Below are 22,258 nucleotides of genomic sequence, written 5' to 3'. Positions count from 1 at the left end.
TCGAAGTCTAAGGTCGAAGTAGTGTTCCGTCGAAGTACTGTCGAGTCGAAATAGTGTTATCGAAATTAAGTATGATACTCACCTTCAACAACTAGCTACCTATACTAACTTGGTACCGTTTGAGAGTTTCATGATCTTTTTTTGACATTCACGTTTTCTTACAGTTTTAAGCAAATTATTTTTTAAGTAAATTGCAAAGTGCGTGTATTCAAGATACGGAAAGGTAAATGAAAAAACAAAATTACTTCACATTAGTTCATTAAGAGTATAAGTTTTGTAGCATAATAAAATTAAATTAGGTGTAAAACATTATCACAGCTACTCTACAACATCCATGGAGGAATATAAAATAAATATACGCCACGTAATAATTTCAGTACAGAGTACAAAAAAACCGATCTCAAGAGTTCGTGGAATGACATCTATTTGTCAAGTTTTATTGAGATAGAGGACTGGAAAATGAAACCGGATTCATCCCTTAGTTTGCCACCCTTAGAGGTGGAATATTTCCTTCAAATTTAAATGGGTGGTCACTATTGAGGTACCCCCTTTCCAACAATAACCATCGAAATCGGTTCACAAACGAGTTATTGCGTAAAATACATATAAAAAAAAAGGAAAGTCGAATTGAGAACCTTCTCCTTTTTTTAAGTCGATTAAAAAAAATACCAAACGTCAATGGGTAATGTCAAATGATACATTATGTAAAGAAACGAAATAGTTTGTCGCGCAATCATCTTGTAGTTAAATTACGAATATATGTATAGTACATTAGTAGGAGCACGAGGACATATTTATCCTTTTGGTCCTACCAGTACGAGCACAAGGACATATTAGTCCTCGTGCTCCTACAAGTAGGAGCATGAGGAAACGGCCATACTATCTACTAGCTGGTGCCCGCGATTTCGTCTGTGTAGAATAAGTACTTCGAGTAGCCTCCTGTATTACTTACATGAGAAATGATTGGTTCTCCTTACAAACTTTCATCCTTTATTTCACCCCCATTAAGATTTATTTTTGTTACAAAAGAAACTTATGTCCTACTCCTAGGTCTCATTTATTTCTATACCAAAATTCATTATATTAGGGGTTAAAGTATGAAATTGGCGTTTTATTGCAATAGGTTCTTTGAACTTTCATAGAATCTTCATGGTTTGAGGTTTTCGAATGAAACTTTTTTCAAATGGTTTCTGTGATTTTTTTTTTTTTTAATTTGAAACATTTGAATATCGACTTTCAATTGTTTTTGTTATTCAATTTAGACAAGAAAGACGGATACTGCGAAAATTCGAGTGATTTTTGAATACGAGTTCCGACGCGGAACTAACCCGGCAGAAACAGCCCGCAATATCAATGCTGCGTTTGGAGAGGGGTCTACTAATGAACGCACCGTGCGATTTTGGTTTAAACGCTTTCGTGATGGAAATTTCGACTTAAAGAACGAGCCACGAGGAAGACCGCCCACACAGGTGAATAACGATGAATTAAGAGAGATAGTGGAAGCCGATCCTAGTCAAACTACCCAGGAATTAGCGGCATGGTTTAACGTTACCTTACCCACAATATTGACTCACTTGCGTCAAATCAATAAAATAAAAAAATACGAAAAATGGGTGCCTCATGATTTGACTGATCTGCAGAAAGAAACGCGTGTTGAAACTTGTGTTGCCTTGTTGAACCGGTACAGAAATGAAGGAATATTGGATCGAATTGTAACATGTGATGAAAAGTGGATTTTTTATGATAACCGGAAAAGAAAAATGCAATGGCTGACCCCAGGTCAAATGCCACAACAGTGTCCTAAAGCAAAACTTACCAATAAAAAGGTAATGGTAACTGTTTGGTGGTCTCAGCATGGTGTTATTCACTACAGTTTTCTCCGATCTGGTCAAGCAATAACGGCAGATGTCTATTGTGCCGAACTCCGAACCATGTTGACAAAACTAGCAGTAAAACAGCCCCGACTCATGAATCGATCTTCACCATTATTGCTCCACGACAACGCGAGACCTCACACAGCACGAGAAACCATTTTGACCCTTCAGGAACTGCAGTTAGAAACCATTCGTCATCCTCCGTATTCACCAGACCTTGCTCCAACGGACTACCATTTTTTTCGTGATTTGGACAATTATCTACGTGACAAGAAGTTTTCTTCCCAGGAGGCAGTACAAAATGCTTTCACACAGTTTGTGCAGTCTAGATCGTCGGAGTTCTATCGCAAAGGCATTAATAACCTTCCCATTAGATGGCAGCAATGTATAGATAATAATGGCAACTATTTTGATTAAATAAATTTGTTAAAAATTTAAAAAATAAACAATTTAGATTTTCAGTACAAATCGGCAATTTCATACTTTAACCCCTATTATTTTAGTTTAGGCGTGAATATATAGCGGTGAGATTTACTTTCGCATTTATAATATGTAAATAATAAATAAATAACGCACACACTCACAGCCCTGCACTAGGGAAACCCTGTATTGCGGGTGCCATGGACACATATACATAGATAACCAGAAATTACACTCAAATTCATGAGAGTAATAAGTAAGGCCATACAACTATTTCTCCCGATCCGGGAATTGAACCCGGAACCTCTGCTTGGCAAACCAGTACGGTAACCGTTCGGCCACGGAGGGAGTTCATTTATAATATTAGTTTAGATTTAGATAGAAATATTTAATTTGTAATCACAATGAAAATATTGCATTTCCTTATTTAAAAAAAAAAAAAAGATTTTATCTTTTATACAGAAACTTAGTAATACAGTTGAATGAATATTTTATACTCACAGAACATAATTATTATATTATAGGTACTTAGTAATAAAAGCTCCGAAAAGTAAATTAAAAACGAGCTTAATCAAAATATGAATACATATAAGCTACCGTAAACTTCGGTGCGAAAAAGAATACGGCAATCAAGCGCCAATCGAATGCAATACTGAAAGTTCCGAAAAATCTTGCTGAGTAACCTACCGACTTACATTTTACCCAAAATGACCTTATACATTTCATAATTTTGCCGCTTGTTTAACTATTCCACTACACGGAACAACATAGGACATAAGTTTTTCTTTCGGATGTAGTCTCTTTTCCGTGTCTACGAATTTGTTTTCTTTATTGTTTGTTAAATATGATAATTTTGTCATTTGTAAGTCAATGATTTTGTCGGTATATATTTCATTTGTTTTTCGCAACCTTTATTATTTCCCTTATGTGATTAGGGATACTTTAAAAACTAAACATAATAGTAATAGGTATGACCGTTTACACAAAAGACGGATTTACATTTGTCTGACGTGTCATGTCGCGACGCGTCAGAACGGTACCTATCGGTTTCATACATTTAATATGGTTAGATTTATACGAGTGTGTCGCAATCTGACGTGACGGCTTATGTTGTGTGTATGAAACCGATACCGTTCTGACGCGTCACGATACGACACGTTCAGACAAATGTAAATCCAGCTTTGATTTACAAACCAAATTAGGTGCTTATATAAATAATAGAGAAGTACAATGTTAAGTTATTAGATTAGTTGTATTACGCAACTGCGAAAAAATATATACAAATTAATATACTATCGTTATTTACAAATAAAACATAATAATGGTCGCTTTAAACACGTATCACTACCTATTACGGATTAACGTAAATGAAAAAGATAATTTTGTATCTTTAACTGAGTTGGTGTTTTACGTAAAGATATTTAGTTTCAGAAATCGAGACTGTATTACATTAGGAAGATAGAGTATGTCAACAGTTTAAAAACAATTACTTTCACTGTTACAATTTGTTTCAAGAAGATTTTCTGGGAAATTAATGCAATCGGAATTTTCTCATCAAAGCAGGTAAAAATGCTGGAGCTGATGACCTGTTCTTAAGGCCGTCCGTAATATAAGGTCCTGGTTTAGACATTAGTACTGTATGCAGTGTAGGCAGGCTTCCAATCGCGCATGCTAGTTCAGGTGACATGAATCGGCAACCTTGGACATCCAGGAACTTCAGCTTTTCACAGTGTGACCTCACAGCTTCTAAACTCCTGTCAGTAAGTTGATTGCAACCCTGAAAGATAAACATACATAGTTCATACTGTAGCCCAGCACCGGCGCCTGTCTGGCGGTTTTTCTACAGAACATACTTCGATGAGTATGCCTATGACCTCATTCGGCTCGCCCCCTTTTACCATTGGAGATCCAGAGGTGCGGCGAGATATCATGCCTACCTACTTGGTCGATATTTCCTTCGGCGTAGGTACTAAACGCTTTTCGTTAGCGCACAGCTCAGAAATTGAATTTCCTGCCTGCGACTGTGTTTCCGAGCACATACAACCCCGAGCATCTTTAAGGTGCGACTGAATAAGCATCTTCGTAGACCCCATCTTGGCTCCAGGGTTAAGTAATAATAATAATAACGCACACACTCAACATAGTCTCGCACTAGGGATACTCTGTGTCGCGGGTGCCATATACTCACACATAGACAACCACAAATTACACCCAAACTCACGAGAGAAATAAATGTAGGCCATACAAAATATTTCTCCCGGCCCGGGAATCGAACCTGAGACGTCTGCGTGGCAGTTCGGTAAGTAGTGGTCAAGTCCATTTACTTAAAAAAAAAGTTAAAATGTTCTTAACTTCAGTGTGATTGTGGTGTTTTTACCACATACTATGGCTTTCATGTCATCTTACGCCGTTTACCCTAACATCTGCATACGCGACAAACTTGCAAGCAATAGTGGGAGGGCAGAACAGTATGGTCATAAAATTTTACTTGCCTTTGAATGAAAAAACAAATATACGCGATTTAAATTTGGAAAAATAGTTTTTTTTCCTATGTGTAACAATCGCGAAAACCCAAGAACTCGATATGTTGTGTGATGTTGTTTTATAGGTGAATTAACTATTTTGTACGAAGAATCAAATTTATTTAAATACTTACACGTAGTTCCAAGTGCTGTAATCTTGGCAAGCCTGTTACAATCTCTTTTACAGCTTCGTCTGTCAAGTTATAGCAATCAGTTAAGTTGAAGTATTCAATACTGCGGCAGTTTTTAACGAGGTGTTCTAGTCCTTCGTGAGTTATTTGCTGGCATCTACTCAGATTTAATTTTATCATTTCTTTGAAATTAAATGCATAGGTTAGGCTAACATCTGTTATTTTATTGCAGCTGCTGACATCCAGTTCACGAAGACCTTTCATACGCGCTAAAGAGTAACCTGTGAAGGAGTTCGTGGTCAATTTCTCGCACATACGCATCACGTCGCGTTTTCTCCTAGCATCCCTTACAATTTCTTCTTCAGCTCTGGATCCAAGGTGTATTCTAGGACGAACAACATCAGGTTCGTCGTAATCAGACATGGAGGCTTCATCATCCCCTTCAGCTTCTACTTTCCTCATGCCTGTCAATCCAGCATCAGATACTTTATCACAGTGACTCATCTTTAATGTATGTAGTAACACTTGGTTTTTGAAAATCACTTGTATGGATACATCTGTAACTGCATTGAAACAGAAACTTACGTTTAAAGATTTTAAGTTTGGCAATGTTTCAGAGAGCATTATGATTGCAGCTTGATCTAAATTCAAGGAATGTACATCTAGTTCCTCTAAGATTTCGTTTTGTTCATTAAAAATGCCTTTCTTGAGGCCATCCTTAGTTATCAATTCACATTCAGATATGTTAAGAAATTTTAATTTCTTTAACTTTTCTAACTCAGCGATACCCAGATCGGTGACAGCTCGGCATCTTTGTATGTTGAGGTACTCCAGGTTGACTAGACTTTTGCAGATGTGTACTAATGTTTGGTCGGTGACTCGAGTGCACAGACTTACATCAAGTTCCCTTAATGTAGTTTGATGCGTAGTTAGAGCTAAAAACCCAGTGTTTGTTAACTGATCACAAGAGTGAACTTCCAGAGATAACAGTTGTAAATTTTCAGTTTCTGAAAGCAACTTTAATGCTGATCCATCGATGAGTGTGTTTGAAAACAACAATCGTTTGAAGTATTTAGCTCTAGACTTGATGAATTGCCAGACAAAATAAAATGTTAATACACTTTCTGATGGGTTTTGGAAAATGTCAATGTTTGGTGGATAAAACTTTTTAACTAAGCCCAAATGAAACTGCAAGGAGCACCCAGATAAATTTAATTCCTCAAGAGATGGCGCCGCTGACACAAACCTATCGAACAGTGCATCTGTAAGATATTGGTTTCCTGATAAACTGAGGATTTTTAGATTTTCAAGACTGTTGGATAATAATCCTACTGTTTTGCCTTCTAATAGCCGCCCGGACATAAATAGTTCTTTGCAGGATTGTACAGCTAGGGCTTCGAGATAAGCACATTTTTCAAGCATGTAGACAAAAACTTTCTCACATACATCAGAATTTTGTAGCTTTACAGTTTTTATAGTGTCACCCATTTGATCCCAGAAACCATTCAGTTTGCTTGATATTTCCACCTCGTTAAATTCATAATTGTAATAAATAACAGAGGAGTTTTCGAAAATGTCCAATGGTGAGTTCTCATCATTCAACCCTGTCTTGTAGAACACCACAACTTTGTTTTTCATAAAGCAACGGTCATTGGCTGCTAAATACCAGGAGCGGCACACCTCACTTGCAACTCTTCTATCAGATTTTGGCAAATACTTGAATAGGTACACCAGTACCTGAAAAGGTAATTTACTATTTACAGTATATTTAAGAGATATACATTAAGGTAGCATACTACAGAGTTACCAAACATTTACACAATAGACTATAAAATAATGATAAAATATTATACTTCTAACTATAAACTACATTGAGTATACTATTTTTCGTACTCATAACTATCATAAATACATAATATTAAATATGTCAATAAAAATTACTTGATAATAATGCAATAAATTACTTTATTAAATTACATTATTGTAATAAAAAAAGTGTAATTAAATAATAATAATAATAAATAAATAATTTATTTTCTCCCAACATATGTAGTCATACATTGTGTAGTCTATGTACTCTATGTACTCTAACAATCACAGGCAAAAGGTTGGGATACAGGAGCTCTAACTAGGTTAGACCTGTGCTATGAGTCTCCTGGCGTTCAACACTCGATTACATTAAAAATACTAGGTTTTAATTGACGATCGATGACATAGGGATGACAAAATAAAACAGAAACAAAACCCAAAAAGTAAGAGCGTATTTGAGGCGTGTGTGTGTTCGTATGTGAGCGTGCGTGCGTTTGTGCATGTATGTATGATCATATAGCTGAAGACACTAGAAAGTACTCAGTCTCCTCGTAGCTAAGTTTTCTAAGCCAACCAACCCCTTTTGCATTCCCTTCTTGTTTTGGGATAGATGTGACACAGTTTGTTAACATTACTGTAGAATCCACCACCTTGATATACAAAGAATTTTTCTATGAAAGCTGTTTTACCTTTTAAATACGTACAAATTTAAATTTTTTTTTGCTCTTTTCTACTATTACCAGTTTCATGTTCTAAGGGATACTCAACATGCTGATGTTGCTTGACAACAGAAGAGAAAATAAATAACCGTCTTACAGTTAGAACCCCGCATTCCGTATACAATGTTGATGTAGGGTACAGTCTAGGTTTGAAATTACAAATGTTTAGGATCATTCTTTCTGCTCGTTCAGCCTCCAACATAAAAGTTTTAGCAGAGCCACCCCAAGTTGATATGCAGTACATCAAAAGTGATCGACAAAGTGACCGGTAAACCACTATCGTAATATTACAATCTGCCACATATCTCAGATATGTTTCAAAGTAAAAGTAAAGAAAGTTTTTTAACTTTCTGTGTCAATGCATTAATATGCTGTTGAAAGTTCAATTTAGCGTCTATACTAGGTGAAATTACAAGCACATGGGACTTGTCAACTTGTTTCAGGGTGACGAGCACAGTGGCAGTGCGCCACAGATATTTGCAATTTAAAGAGCTGAGTGGCACTGCAACTGTTAGGAACAGGCATGTAGCTTAACATCAGACGCACAACTTATTCAACCCGTCATTTGATATTATAAAAAAAAACTTAATCGAAGACATTCTGTATATAAAACAAAACAAAGCTCAACAACTGGCTATGAAAGAGTGAATTAGTGCTAAAAACGTGAACTAAAACAAACAATAATTTTCAACAGTATGATGTAGACATATCACACTGTTGACCCACCAGGGCACCTCGGCGGAACTTTATGCCCTTCAGCTGGCAAGCGGGGCTCTGCTGGCTGTGACCTTTTAATTCCCTACCATCTCGTGAGATGTGTACGGAGAAAGAAGATATAAATATTACCGCTTTAATTTCCTCCTTGGAGGAAACGATTGCTGAGATGGATAATCCACCCAGCAATAACGACGTGACTTCGGTCACGGCTATGGATACGAACCAGGCGGGTCCTTCGGATCTCCTGGTATCGGAATCCAGCGCTCAGCCGTGCATTCGGCTGAGCGGGTCTCGCCGGAAGAGACTGCAGGGCCTGATGAGAACAGGTATGAGCTACGCAGAAGCTCTGCCTCTATCTGAAAAGCCCTAGAGTGATCTTCCGGTGTCCAAACCACCTCCAAAACCAAAAGCACAGAAGCGTGAACGGTCAGAGGAGGCGTCGCCACAGGAGCATGTCAGGCAGGCTCCCAGGGCCATGGCGCCAGCTGAAAGCAGGAACAGACCTATTTTTAGCGTTATTAATGGCTCCCTGCGCGTGGTTATCCGGAATTCGGAACCCATGCCAGTGTAGCAAATAGAGCTGGTGGAGCTGTTCCTGGTCCGCACCATAGCGAGTACTACATCGCATGGCAAGGGGCCGAAGTTCCTAGGTCTCTTTCACAAGCCAGACTGGATTCTTGTGACCTGCAAGGACCAAGCAAGTGCAGACTAGCTTGTGGGAAAGATCGACAATTTAAAGCCGTGGCCGGAAGCCCAGCTATCCTTGATTGAGGAGAGCGAGCTTCCGAAGCCCACCACCGCCATCACCTACATTACCAAGAAGGGATGTGAGTCGGTGCAGATGGCCATCAGCCTGCTGGGGGCCCAAAATAGAGGCCTCCGCACAGAAGTGTTAAAGGTTCTTCATACTACGGAAGATGCGAACGGATGGATAGTCGCGTTCGCTCTTGACGACCCATCTGTGAAGAATCTACGTGCCTCAAATTGCCGGGCACACCTTGGTTTAAACAGGTCACGTTTAGGATGAAGGGGTGTCCGGAAAGTACGCTCAGTGGCGACACTACGCGAGGACGGCCTCGTCCTTCTCGTAGCAGTCGGGGGCAGCAACGCGGCCGGGGCTTCAATCCCCGCTAGATGGCGGCCACGGGGGATAGGGTGAGGGTTCTCCAAGCAAACCTCCACCATGCCGTGGCTGCAACGGTTGTGGTGGAGTGGAGAGAACGGTTGCTTCGCGAAAGGCAACGTGGATGTCGCCCTCATTCAGGAACCCTGTGTTAACCACACAAACATAATGGGACTCAATGCCGCTGGGAAGTTGATTTACAACACATGTGGAAGTAGACCCAGAGCCTGCATTGTTTATAACAAAAACATTAACCTTACGCCTGTTCCAGAGTTGATGACTTTGTAGCGGCATATCTCGGCATACCTGGAGAAAAGAACAATCCCACGGAAGATCTGACACGATTGGCGGAATACGCCCGGAAACACTAAGCAAAACTTCTGGTGGGAGGTGATGCCAACGCTCACCACACCGCCTGGGGGAGCTCAGACACCAATAACAGAGGTGAGTTACTATATGACTCTATCCTATCAAGTTGCCTGTATCTTAATAACGAAGGATGTACACCAACTTTTGTTACTAGGTCAAGACAAGAAATTCTGGACATTACTTTCTCTACGGCTAGGCTAGCCGGACTTATAACCGACTGGCATGTTAGTGACGAGACGACGACGTCGGATCATAAACACATAAAATTTGACCTGGGAGCAGGAAATGTCTGTCACCCCACTACATTTAGGAATCTAAGGAACACAGCCTGAGGCGTCTATAGAGACAGACTAGGACATTATCTATACAAGGGTGTCCTAAATCGATCAAAACCACTCAGAGTCTAGAGTTAGCTGTTGAGGTCACTTCCAGGGGCATCATCAGCGCTTTTGAGGAAAGCTGCCCGCCAAAAATTCGGACCTCCAAAATGAAGGTTCCGTGGTGGAATGCAAAACTGAGAATGCTAAGAGAGACAACTCGAAGGCTCTTCAATAGGGCCAAACTAACAAAGGAATGGGAGACCTACAGGAAAGCCCTAACTAACTATAACATGGACATAAGGAAGGCCAAGCGAGCATCGAGGCGGCAGTTCTGTGAGGAGATCGCTAGTGCTCCTCAAGGTGCACGTCTACATATACTGCTCGCTAAAGTCAATTCCCATCAACCAGGACTGTTAAAGAAGCATGATGGGACCTTCTCGACTTCTACGATAGAAACCCTTGAGCTTTTAATGTCAACCCACTTCCCGGGGGCCTTGTGCGACACGCCCACTAATCCAGCAACGACGCTACATTCACTTCGCAACGAAGACTGGAACAAAGCCGCCAACATAATAATAACCCGACAAGTGGTTTGGGCCGTAAGCTCGTTTAAATCGTATAAATTCCCTGGTGAGGACAGTATTACTCCCATCTTACTGCAGCAAGGCATAAGTGTACTCTTGCCATATGTGGTCAAGACATACAGATCCAGTCTTGCTTGGGGACACATACCGATGCAATGGACAACGTGTAAAGTTGAATTTATACCGAAGGTAGGCAGAAAGGACTACTCTCTTGCTAAGTCCTTTAGACCCATCTGCCTAATCTCATTTTTGCTTAAGGCAATGGAGAAGGTACTTGACAATCACATTAGGGCTTCGTCCTTAATATATGTATACTCCTATCTATCACACTCAACACGCCTATCAGAGTGGAAAGTCCACAGAGACAGCTTTGCTCCAGTGGACAGGAATGAATTAGCGTTTGAGGACAAACAAATAGCACTGTGTACCTTTCTAGACATTGAGGGTGCATTTGACAATACACCCATCCATACTCTGGTGAAGGGCCTAACCTGCAAAGGTGTGGACGCTGCAACCACGAGATGGGTACAGAACATGTTTTTAAGACGCAGGGCCAGTATCTCGTTATTTGGGGACCGGCTTGTGGCCTCCACAGTAAGGGGTTGCCCGTAAGGTAGGGTAGTTTCTCCTCTCCTGTGGATTCTTGCTGTGGATCAGCTCCTGTATAGGTTGGATGAACTGAATATTGCTCAGGGATATGCGGATGACCTGGTGATCACAGTTCGAGGGCGCTGCCAAAGTACTTTATCATCACTTATGCAAGTGACTTGACACCATTTCTGCGTGGTATCAAGATAACGAATTATCAATCAATGCGGAAAAGACAACAATTGTCCCCTTCACCAGGAGACGGAAACTAGACAAACTAGTGGATCCAATTCTTGGTGGCAGGGCTGTGGGCTTTTCCGCAGAAGTCAAATATCTAGGGATAACTCTAGATCAAATCCTAAGATGGAACCACCATATAGCTAACACGATCAACAAGGCCAAGATGGCCTTAGGTATCTGTAGCCGTATGGCGGGACAGCGTTGGGGTCTAAAACCAAAGATGACTCTCTGGTTATATAAGGCAATTGTGAGACCCATAGTGACTGACGCCTCTGTTGCTTGGAGTGCTAAAGTCAGCCAAACAACCACAATAGTCACATTGGGCAGTCTACAACGCATCGCGTGCCTGCTAGCAACGGGAGCCATGTCCACAACCTGACTCCTCTGCATTTATTCATACAGAGGGAGGCCAGTACCAGCACTTACAGGCTTACCTCTAGGTTAAGGAGTAGATGGCTCTCCCAGACATTGAAATCAGCCCAAGACTCAATTCTGGAACACTCTGTTCTGGGAATTCTGATGTCATGCTTCCCAAACAAAACTTTAAAAAACTCTACCAGGTAGAATTTCCTACTAGGGAGGACTGGGAAACTAGTCTCACCTGGAAGGATGGTAGCCTTCTATGGTATACTAATGGGTCTAAGATGGGATCCAATATAGGCTGTGGTATACACGGTGTGAGACCCATGCTCAGCTACAAGCTGAACATGGGACGACACTCCTCTGTCTTTCAGACCGAAGTGTACTCCATAATTACTTGTGCGGATTTGAACCTGAAGAGAGGCTACATTGACAAGCATATTTACATAAACTCAGTTAGTCCAGGGGCTCTTCATGCATTAGCCTCAGTCACCCAAACATCGAGAATTGTAGAGAACTGTGTAAATATACTGAACACTCTTGGGGAAAGTAATACAAAGGTACTGTGCTGGGTTCCAGGCCACTCTGACATCGAGGGCAAAGAGTTAGCAGATGAACTGGCAAAGGCTGGTGCTAGGGAAACCTTTATTGGACCCGAACCCTTCATAGGGATAGCATACAGCATGGCAAAGCTCACTCACCTAAATGAGAGCACACACCTCTGCCAAGAAGTGTGGCTACAGAACAAGGGTTTTGAGCATTCAAAAGCCCTGATATCTGCCTACAGTACCAAACACTGTAGAGAAGCTCTGCCATTGGACAGGAATGGCATAAGAACGCTCACTAGAACCTTGACAGGGCATTGTGGCTTAAATAAGCACATGTCAAATATAGGGCAGAGAGAAAATAAAGAATGTAGATTTTGCCACACAGACGATGAAACTCCTGTTCATCTACTCACCCAATGCTACCCCCTTCTGGGCGTACAAAGTTCCATACTGGGAAGGCACATGCCACAACCAGAGGACATTAAATCTGTCGGAGCCAGGAAAGTCCTTCAGTTTTTCAATGCTGTCGGCCTTGGCTCTTCACTGTAATTAGTGGTGATCACAATAGATCAGTCAATGGTCGCAGTGATGAGGGGATGCATTGGCCCTGAATGAAGCCACCCTAACTATAATAATAATAGGTATTTCCATTGACTTACAATTGTATGGACGTCGGGTCTGTGCTAAAAAGTGTCCGAACTTATAGGGCGTTAAAATCGTATACAGAGCGTCATTGACGCTTTAGTCTTCGTTTGGTTGACTGACAGCGAAGCAAGCAAAATTAGACAGTACTGCGATGACATTACAATTTAAACTCAACGTGTTAGCTTTTTCATATTCCTTTACATGTCACTACGTTTAAATAGGTTGACTTGGGACATTTTTTTCAGTGGTTTTTGTATTAGACCCGTCGTCCATTTATTTGTAAGTCAATGGGTATTTCATAATTATGTATAAAACATAATTCACACAAATTTATGAGACAAATACTAAAGTCTTTGTTATTTATCTTATTCATGATCGATAAACCAAGCGCAAAAGTGAAACCTTATCTGACATTCAAAAATATTCAATAGAAAGGAAATCACGTGAAAACAATTATAATGGTAAACTCTAACAAAGAAATTTTCCATTAAATTATTCCCTTGATGTAACTTAACTTGAAACATATAATTACCTCGTACGGCAACTCCATTTGTATTGATTTTATACAAAAATGTTAGGTTTCTGGATAATTTAGCTGAATTTCACATAATTTTTTATGTTTGAAGACTTCCTGTTTGACCCCACTGACATTGACATTTTACCAGTTGACAAGCGAGCAGCTGATGAAATTGCGCTTTTTTATTTACTTTCTTGCAAACACTTTAAGCTTATGCGTTTTTTTTGTGTAGAGTTCGCTTTGGATGCGTTCGCAATGTACGGTTCTGGGACATTGTTAGCCAGGCGTAATAGAGCCTAATGTGAGTTAGGGTCACCCAAACTCGAATGGTTTCCACGATCCATTTTTTATTACCTAACTAGATACGAACTAGGTATCTGCTCGTTAGATATTGACTTACAATAAGTCAATGTCGTTAGAGAAGATCAGTGACCGGCGGCGGCGTCCCGTCGGGCAGGTAGATTGGTACATTTAACTGCCTCCGTGGCCGAACGGTTACCATGGCCGGACTGTCACGCAGAGGTCCCATGTTCATTCCCGGGTTGGGAGAAATATTTGAGTTTGGGTGTAATTTGTGGTTGTCTATGTGTGTGTCCATGGCACCCTCGACACAGGGTTTCCCTAGTGCGGTGCCATGTTGAGTGTGTGCGTTATTATTATTATTGTGCGTTATGCACAGTAGGTGTCGTAAGTTTACGTATTTAAATTTTAAAGTGTGTAAACGTCTTTGTTTGTTTGTCACAGTCTGTTAAATGGGTTTAAAATGATTGTGTAAATAAAGAATCGAAATTGTATTAAAATAGCCTTCTGCCGGCAACGTGTTCATATGAGTTTGCGCTGTGGTGACAATGTTGTTGTTGCCACTTGTTGGGCGCCAGTCCGCTCCGTGAGCGCGGGGTGAACCCGCGTCCTTTCTCGCCCGCTGTTCCTGCAATACTTTCCCGATAAACTTTCGCAACACGCGCTTCGTAAAAATTAAAGGACTGTATTTATTTAACACAAGACCTCTTTTAAAGGTTACTTGACATGTCGAGAAGGATGTCGCGAAGAAAACAGGCGAAACCCAGGTCTTTGAGACGTGAGTGTTTAAATTTCTGTTTAAATTAGCGATTATCTTAACTTGATTTTGACCGGCAAATATTATCAGAGAATGTTAAAATTAAATGTTACATCTTTTTAAGCCTGCTGCTGCATGCTACCTGTAAGTATCTACATGGTTGCTACACGTGAATATGCAACTGTTATGGGAACGTTAATTGCATTTTAATTTACGATGTATTTATTCTAATGCAACTCGCACGGTGCGCTAAGTATAATATGTAAAGCCTTAATTATTATGTAATACCGCATTGTTATTGTTTACTGATGCCGTTGAAAGATGAACGGATTTCTCTAAAATTGAACAATGTAGAGTTGCTCGCTTCAGCGTCAATATTAGTGATTTAACTCATATTTAATTATTAAGGCCACGATTCGTATAAATACAAAAGCTGCAAGCATGAAACGGGTTGGTGCAGTGAGCGATAGCATGGCCCACGGTTGGACGTGTAATTAATGGGTCAGCGTCAGCGGGACGGCGGACGGCCCAGCCACCACGCTGATGTGATGTACGCGTTGCGTCGCGGCCGCGGTCGGGGCGCCCTAATATCGTCATTTTATCAGTGCCGGCTTGCGGTCGCGGGAAATGGTACTTCACTTAACTCACCTGCTCATTGTGCCAGCGATAGGTACTGTGCGAGTTCTAAACACATGTCGGGTAACTGTGGTACCGTTTGAGAAAAAACTTTAATTATAAATCAAAAGGTCGTCCCTCTATACATCGAATTAATTCAAGGCGAGATTTATGTCGACGAATATAAATAGAAATACCGCACGTCTTGACAATGTCGAAATATTTTTTCAATCCTTCCTAATAATAAAGTAGAGCAAAGCGTCACAATTTTAAATGAATAAAGAAAAAACTTTACAAGCTGACACCGTGGGGATAAAAGAAAGCAGAGAAGAAACAGTAAAGGAAAAGGAATTGAACTCTGCAGTATATTCTCGCTATTTCAATGTATAAACATAGTTAGCTACCCTTTAGCTTAAATATAGGTACGTGCGTTTATTTATTCGTTCCTATTTATTATATTACCTAGTTAGTGGATATGAGATTAAATGGCAGTGTACAGCAGAATTCTTAATTATGTTTCACAGTGCTTTTACTAAAAGGTATTTTGGAATCTATCTGGTAATTTCAAATCTTTTAAGACAATTGTTATTAACCATTCTATAGAAGTATTTACTGCTGCTTCTCTGCTGAGAGGATGCTTCCTAGGTCGCACAATATAAAGCAATTGGTCTGTAACGTTCTATTAGCCGCAGATTGCTTTTCAAATCCACGTCTGCCTTCGCCAATGGTCCAATTATTTTAAACAAGGAATTGTTATTTTTCTTTTGGCGAAAACAAGAACAATGTTTGTGGCTGAGCTGCGATGTAATGTTGTTAACTTTAGGTATCGATCTGGCGTCTAGTACTTTCGTAATGCGTCTCTTGGGGCACGCGAGGATGCTGCGACTCCCCGGCTGGCTCCAGGGATGTCTAATGCAATACTACTCCGTTACCGTACTTATTTCGTTTATACCTCATTTTCATTGCTCTGTTTTAGTTGTCGCCAACTCTAGCTTGAGATTAACGAGATTTGTTGACAGAATATTGTGTATTGTTTCGTGATGCATTGTGTGTATAACACATTTTGCATCTTACTTAGTTCTTACATACTTATAGGATTGGTTTTAGTTTTTGCACTATAAATAGTACGTATTTAAAAAACACTATTATTGGAATTTTTGCCACATTAAAACTTTTGGATGAAAGGACATTTATATGCTTTATTATCTCAAATTTAGTATGTAATCTATGTAATCATCATTACATGCTGACAAACTAATTTGTGTTATCACAGCTGAGATTATTGTGTAGTTCTCAAATTGAATACAGACAATATATTTTATTTTTAGTTGATACACTAGAGGTAAAAATACAGTGATGACGTTGCAAAGACGTCATTTATACTAATACAATGTTAGAATTAGCTGATATCACGTATAATTGAAAACTGCGTCGTAACAGATAGGTAAAACAAACTCAATTTAATTTGCGATATGGCTGATAATGCAAAAAGATGTAGAAACTGTTATACGAACTCCACAGTACCAACCAATGAGTGTTTCTTTTGATTTGGTCCATAATTCGCAACAGTAACCGACACGTAAGCCTGCTCGCAACCCGCTAGGGCCCAATAACACGTCAATTTCGCCAACGTCCCTTATGCGCGAATTAAAATTTTACATCCAGTGAAAATGTTAATCCTTCCCATCCCAGGCAGACTATAAAAACGAATTGCCGTATCTTGAATTGTTTACTCGCATATTGTCTACCTGAAGGCTTTTTCTGTCCGTCGAGTATTGTATGAATCATACAGTTGATAAGGGTTGGTGGAGGACAAGGAATTCGATGTCAAAATTTTTTAATTTTTTTAATGTAGTAAGTGTTTTAATCTGCACTTAAAACAATATTAGAATTGACGGCTATCAATTTAAAGTAAATACAATTTATAGTTAGAAAATAAATGCATGGATAAGTACTGTTTCTGAAAAAGTGGAAAGGTAGATAGATATGTTCCATGTGTATCTCACGCTTTCTCTGTTTTACTCTCATGTGAGAGACATTGTATATATTACTATACTTTCAAAGGGTACTTACACACAAATCAAAACACTCAATAAGACTAAACAGTGCATGGTTGTATGTAAGTACATCTATAAAAAACGTATAAATAGGTACTTATACAAAGAGTGGGGTAGGTGTAAAGATCACAATGAAACATATGAATGTTTTATGCGAGGTAAAAGCTTCGGATGGACATATTTGTAAGCCTTTTGAAGAGGGTTAAGTCAATTTAGCTTTGTGCGTCAACTTTTTTAGCTGAGCTTAGACGTCTCGCTACTGTGTAAATCAGACATTTAGCTTGTATTTGTACATAAACTACGATATGAATTGGTGAGAAGTCTTTGTTTAGTTATAAGCAGCAATAATGTTAATTTCAAAACAAATGAAACTTTTAAGGAACACGAAAGTGGGTTCTAAATTCTATCGTCTACTAGTGTTGTCAATAGCGCATATAATATATTATAATATATATTTATATAATAGTCATATAATATATATATTTTACACTTTGTATTTAAAATATTTGGATAGTAAGAAAGATTCAAGTAGGTGCAACTGCTACTGGTTGCTATGGATTTTAAACAACTAAGAATTGTGAATGTCACCCCGAAAAAGCTGAATTCTATATTCGAAATTTCATTTAATAACACGCAAGCATTTAGAGTCATCAGTAATGCAGCGATAAGAAGTTGATATTGGCGGGCGCCTGGAGGGATGCGGGGTGTAGCGCGTCCATAAAACTTGTAGAGGCCCGGGAGAGCCGCCGGCAAATTTCCCCAGGGTTCCAGGCTGGGTGGCACCGCCCTGCCAGCTCTGGGAAATACGCTCCAGCCATATCATAACAGTTTTATGTTGATGTTGACCTCTCATCCGAGGCACATAGTAATCGCTTTAACTTTCGAGTTACCTATTGCCCTACTTGTACGTTAAATAAAGGTGATTGTAGCGAATCGCAGCAGTCGCTACAAATCTCTTTTGTAGGTATATATATATTATATATTCTTTTTGTGTATTGTTTTATATTTAAATTCTAAATTTAAATGTGATTTTTTTGGCGCCTTTTCTTACTATTGTTTCTGTTTTTGCGTGATAGCTGTGCGTTGTTTTATAATAAACTGTAAGTATATTTACTTTGTTCTTGATCATTCGTTGATAGCACCCACCCGAACCCATTGATACAGTCCACTATAGTGATAGATAATGTATTAAATAGAATAATGTTCGAACTAAAGTCAATCAGTTGTTAAAAGGAAGGGTAATATTCATAATGATTTATTGATTAGGTAAGTGTACCCTATAAAAAATTAAATAAAGGCATTGATTTATTATTGAAGGCACTAAATAAGGAATAATGATATAAAAATTGTTAAATACATTCAATATGAAGTTACACATTGATATTGCCATTAAGAAATTCGCAGCGGTATATAAATATAAAGCTTGTTCGAAGAAAACTATCGCTGGTTTATCTAAGTAACTGTCTAGAATCCTGAATCCGTACCTATTACTAGATTCACAATTTGTAATTGTTAAATCAGCACAAAACATACTTAGTGTCCTACACTGTAAATTGACTCTACATTTATTTGCTTTAAAATTTATATTACGGTACGGAAGTTTGTAAAGAAAATACGAACGTAAAATATTAATGCAATCTGTTAACACAAGCAAGCATTACTCTGTTTGCCTATTCCCACTTGACTTCCATATATCACTCACGCGTTTTCACGCAAAAAATCCATAAAAGGTAACCAAAACCACGCGTGCAAAAATATTAAACAGCCGGGAAGTACTCGTATGATTCGTTCTATTAATTACGTCTATGTGTTGAATTCAATTGTTTTTTTTAAAACAGATTTTGATATCTGTTTTTGAACCAATATTTGCGTATATTCATTTGAGGGTGTACTGGACTAATTTACGGCATTCTTGGATTTTTAATTTTATAGCTCTACAAAAGCTTTACATAAGGCAAGTTTGACTTAAATATTGTTTAAAAATATAACGGTAGCCGACGTTATTCCATGGTACCCACCACACTGGGGCCTGGTGCGGTGGGTAGTGGGGGCGAGGTCCCTGTGGAAGCGAAGTTCTCGCCCGCCGCCCACGCCGCCGCGTCCCGCGGGACCTGGCCCAGGCAGTGCCGCCTGCTCCCAAGAGACCCTCACTCCGTGCTCTCTCCCTGCCTCGCGCGCCCCGTACCACCCCGGTCTCTCTCAGGAAAATATCAGCTGAGACGCACCATTCTAATTGAGGTTATTTACCTTACACTGAAAAGTATACAGTGTGTTTGATGTTAACATTAAAACGTGTCTGTTGGTCGCAGTAAATTATAATTTTGTAAAACAGTACCCGTGTGCAAATCATAATTCATAGCATATTTAGCTAGATTATGGTGTTGAGACAACACCCCGAGAGAGAGCGAGCCGGTCGGTCCGTCGTTCGGCCACCACCGAGCCTGCCGCTACTCCGCTATTCCCTCACGGCATCATACTAACGCCTCCGAACACATTAAAATTACAGTTTCCAAGGATACAGTCGAGCGAAACTACGACTTGGGCGGAGATGGGGATTGTTATTATTCCTTTGTGCTATCCGCTTGGTCCTTAATCAAAGTTATTACTTACATCGTTTAGAGATGCCAGTGGAATGGGTCTTTCATACGTAACTATATAAAGAGAGTACTTAACGATAGACTCGTCAACTTTGTTGTTCTGTACCTGCGTTTTCACTCATATACGTAGTACACACATATACATCTATGATTCGAAAGGGTATGTAATATTAGATCGTTGGGAAGCAACACATGTATTACTAACGCTCGGCAGTGTTACTACACTGGGTATTGAACCAGTTAACTCGATTTGTGCTTGTATCACGTTCTCCAGGTGACACGACGCCAGTGTCTCCGATTTGACACGTGGCAGACTGCCAAGCCCCCTTGTCTTCGAAGAAAATAATTACAAGTTTTTAGAATCATACATAATTTTCGATGTGTTCATAAGTATTTAATATGATTCGTTAAAGTGTATACCAAAGTTACAAAGAGTTTAGGCAAGCTATAAGCCAAATGCAAGACGGAACTTAACCATGTTAACATTCTTTATTTATACTAAACAATGACCTATACAAAAACAATAGTTTACCTATAACATTTAAGACGTAGCAACATCAATAATATTCTATAGAAGAAAGAACAGTATACTATTAAACGTGAGGGAGTTAAGATCGACAGGGAGTCATAAGCTATAGCAATATGGTCAGTAAGAAAATTGAATTGCTCACTGGCAGCTCTTTGGTGCTGAATGCGTCCCGCGCGGCACATTCCGGCCTGCGATGGGCTATGGTTATGCTGCAAGGGAGCTACATGCCAATGCTCTATTCGTTTGACATTTCTTCATTCAATTTCATAGTACTGGACAGCTGGGAAATAGATTTAAAATAAACTTCAACTTCAGTGCATGTATTATGATTTTTTTTAGTAGAAAGTGAATAGGTAGTAAAGAACACAAAGTTCTCGTGTATGTTCACATGCTAATGCTCTATCTTAACATGAAACTAGAACTTCATAAGTGAATAGGTAGAAACGAAAAACTGCTTAGTTTTATGTAAATAAGATGTAGGTCAGTTAATTACTTGTAGTTTGTGTGATTCCACCTCAGTTCTAAAAGTTACCACCCAAATAGTAAGTCAACAATCAACGATAATGCCCGTGTCTCTGATTAGCGATTAGAGAGGTAATTTACCTGATTATAACACTGGTGGTAGTGACATAATTAACGCAACTCGCAGGGCGCGGGTGGCGTGATTGCGCCCTGTCCAGGCCGCGCCCCAGCGCTTCGCCGCACCGGTAATATGGCCCTGCTTATTCAATTAACACTACTAAATACTGGCTTGAAAAAATACAGTAAAGTAGAACTATTTTCATACTATGTTCTATTTTTTTCACAAATAATAAGCTATCGTATGTAACAAATATTTAAAAAGGTTTTGTTTCTGTTTTCATAGTATTGGTTTCTGTTTAATGGATCAGCAAGTATGTAGAAAAGAGTAGATTTACCTCTGAAACATTGCTTTTGTAGCTGTCACTGTAGTATTTACATAGCTACCTACATATTCAATCATATTATACTTGATATTTTACTTGTAAACGGTACCCACGGCACTGTTGCCTGCAGGCATACGTAATACTGTTAAAAATTATATTTCGTTTGTTTCCCGGAATACCTAAAGATCGAACGCGCAGGGCGGAGTGGATAAAAATTATACGACTTTTACGAAAAGATATTTTGAGTAACAAAACACAAGGCAATTAATTGTACAATAAGCTAATGATGCATAGTGGCGTTTAATAATTTGTAACAAACTGTATTTAAATGTTTGTGTAACAAGTAATTTGTAATACTTACCCTTTTATAAATTTGTTTTTATTAAATAGAAACAGTAACTTTGTCGGAAGACAGTATTTTTATCACCTTTATCAAATAAATAAAAAATACTACAAAAGCAATGAATTCCTTAGATTAGAAAGTCATCTCTTCATATTTACAGTTTATTTGAAAGAACTATGAATTCCAACCGTGGACCCTTAAGTTCATACATTTTCATGTATATTACACTCGTTCATTCAATTTCTGATTACTATCTGTCTCCACTGTCTCTTTCCACCAGTGAGGCTACAAGAAATTAGAGAAAATTATTTGTAAACCGGTAACACTGGTCGTATCCCAAAATGCACTATGACTATTTCATTTTGACATAATAAGTTTGACATTAGAAAAAACGAGACAAATATATTTTTCTTTGAAATTTCAATCACTTTCAAAACTAGTCTTTAAATATGCAAAGTGTCCTACTACTAGTATATAAGTGGTCTGTGGGTCCCACATTTTAGACAACTGTTTGTAGGACATTGTTTATGCTCACTGTACATATTAGTATATTTACATAATCTCGCCAATCTAGATACTATTTCTAGGTTCTTTGACATTAATTTCTAGAATTTTTGTTGAAATATATTATTGATTTGAAATTAATGTTTTCAAAATAAAAACAACCCC

General features: G+C 39.0%; 1 protein-coding gene across 2 annotated transcripts; it reads right to left on the bottom strand.

Moving 5' to 3' along the window:
* Positions 1-3,499: 3,499 nt before the first annotated feature.
* Positions 3,500-13,612, bottom strand: LOC113230358 (F-box/LRR-repeat protein 14-like). Of its 2 annotated transcripts, XM_026464257.1 has the most exons (4): positions 13,502-13,612; positions 8,416-8,677; positions 4,951-6,684; positions 3,500-4,071 (listed from the first exon to the last, which is right to left on the bottom strand). In XM_026464257.1, the coding sequence occupies exons 3-4, from the start codon at positions 6,583-6,585 to the stop codon at positions 3,826-3,828; spliced, it is 1,881 nt and encodes a 626-aa protein (XP_026320042.1). In that variant the 5' UTR covers positions 6,586-6,684; positions 8,416-8,677; positions 13,502-13,612; the 3' UTR covers positions 3,500-3,825. The 2 variants fall into 2 exon arrangements, with proteins under 2 accessions (XP_026320042.1, XP_026320041.1); XM_026464256.1 differs by lacking the exon at positions 8,416-8,677 and having other exon boundaries at positions 13,502-13,600.
* Between the last annotated feature and the right edge of the window lie 8,646 nt (positions 13,613-22,258).

The sequence above is a fragment of the Hyposmocoma kahamanoa genome, unplaced genomic scaffold (assembly GCF_003589595.1).
Source record: "Hyposmocoma kahamanoa isolate Upper Pololo Valley unplaced genomic scaffold, ASM358959v1 63, whole genome shotgun sequence".
Lineage (NCBI taxonomy): Eukaryota > Metazoa > Arthropoda > Insecta > Lepidoptera > Cosmopterigidae > Hyposmocoma > Hyposmocoma kahamanoa.
The sequence above is the reverse complement of the archived record's forward strand: the minus strand, read 5'-3'. Positions and strand labels throughout refer to the sequence as shown.

Coding starts and splice junctions, on each gene's coding strand:
- LOC113230358 (XM_026464256.1), bottom strand. Junction 4,072..4,950: donor TACAGCACTTGGAACTACGT/GTAAGTATTTAA, acceptor TTTATCTTTCAG/GGTTGCAATCAACTTACTGA.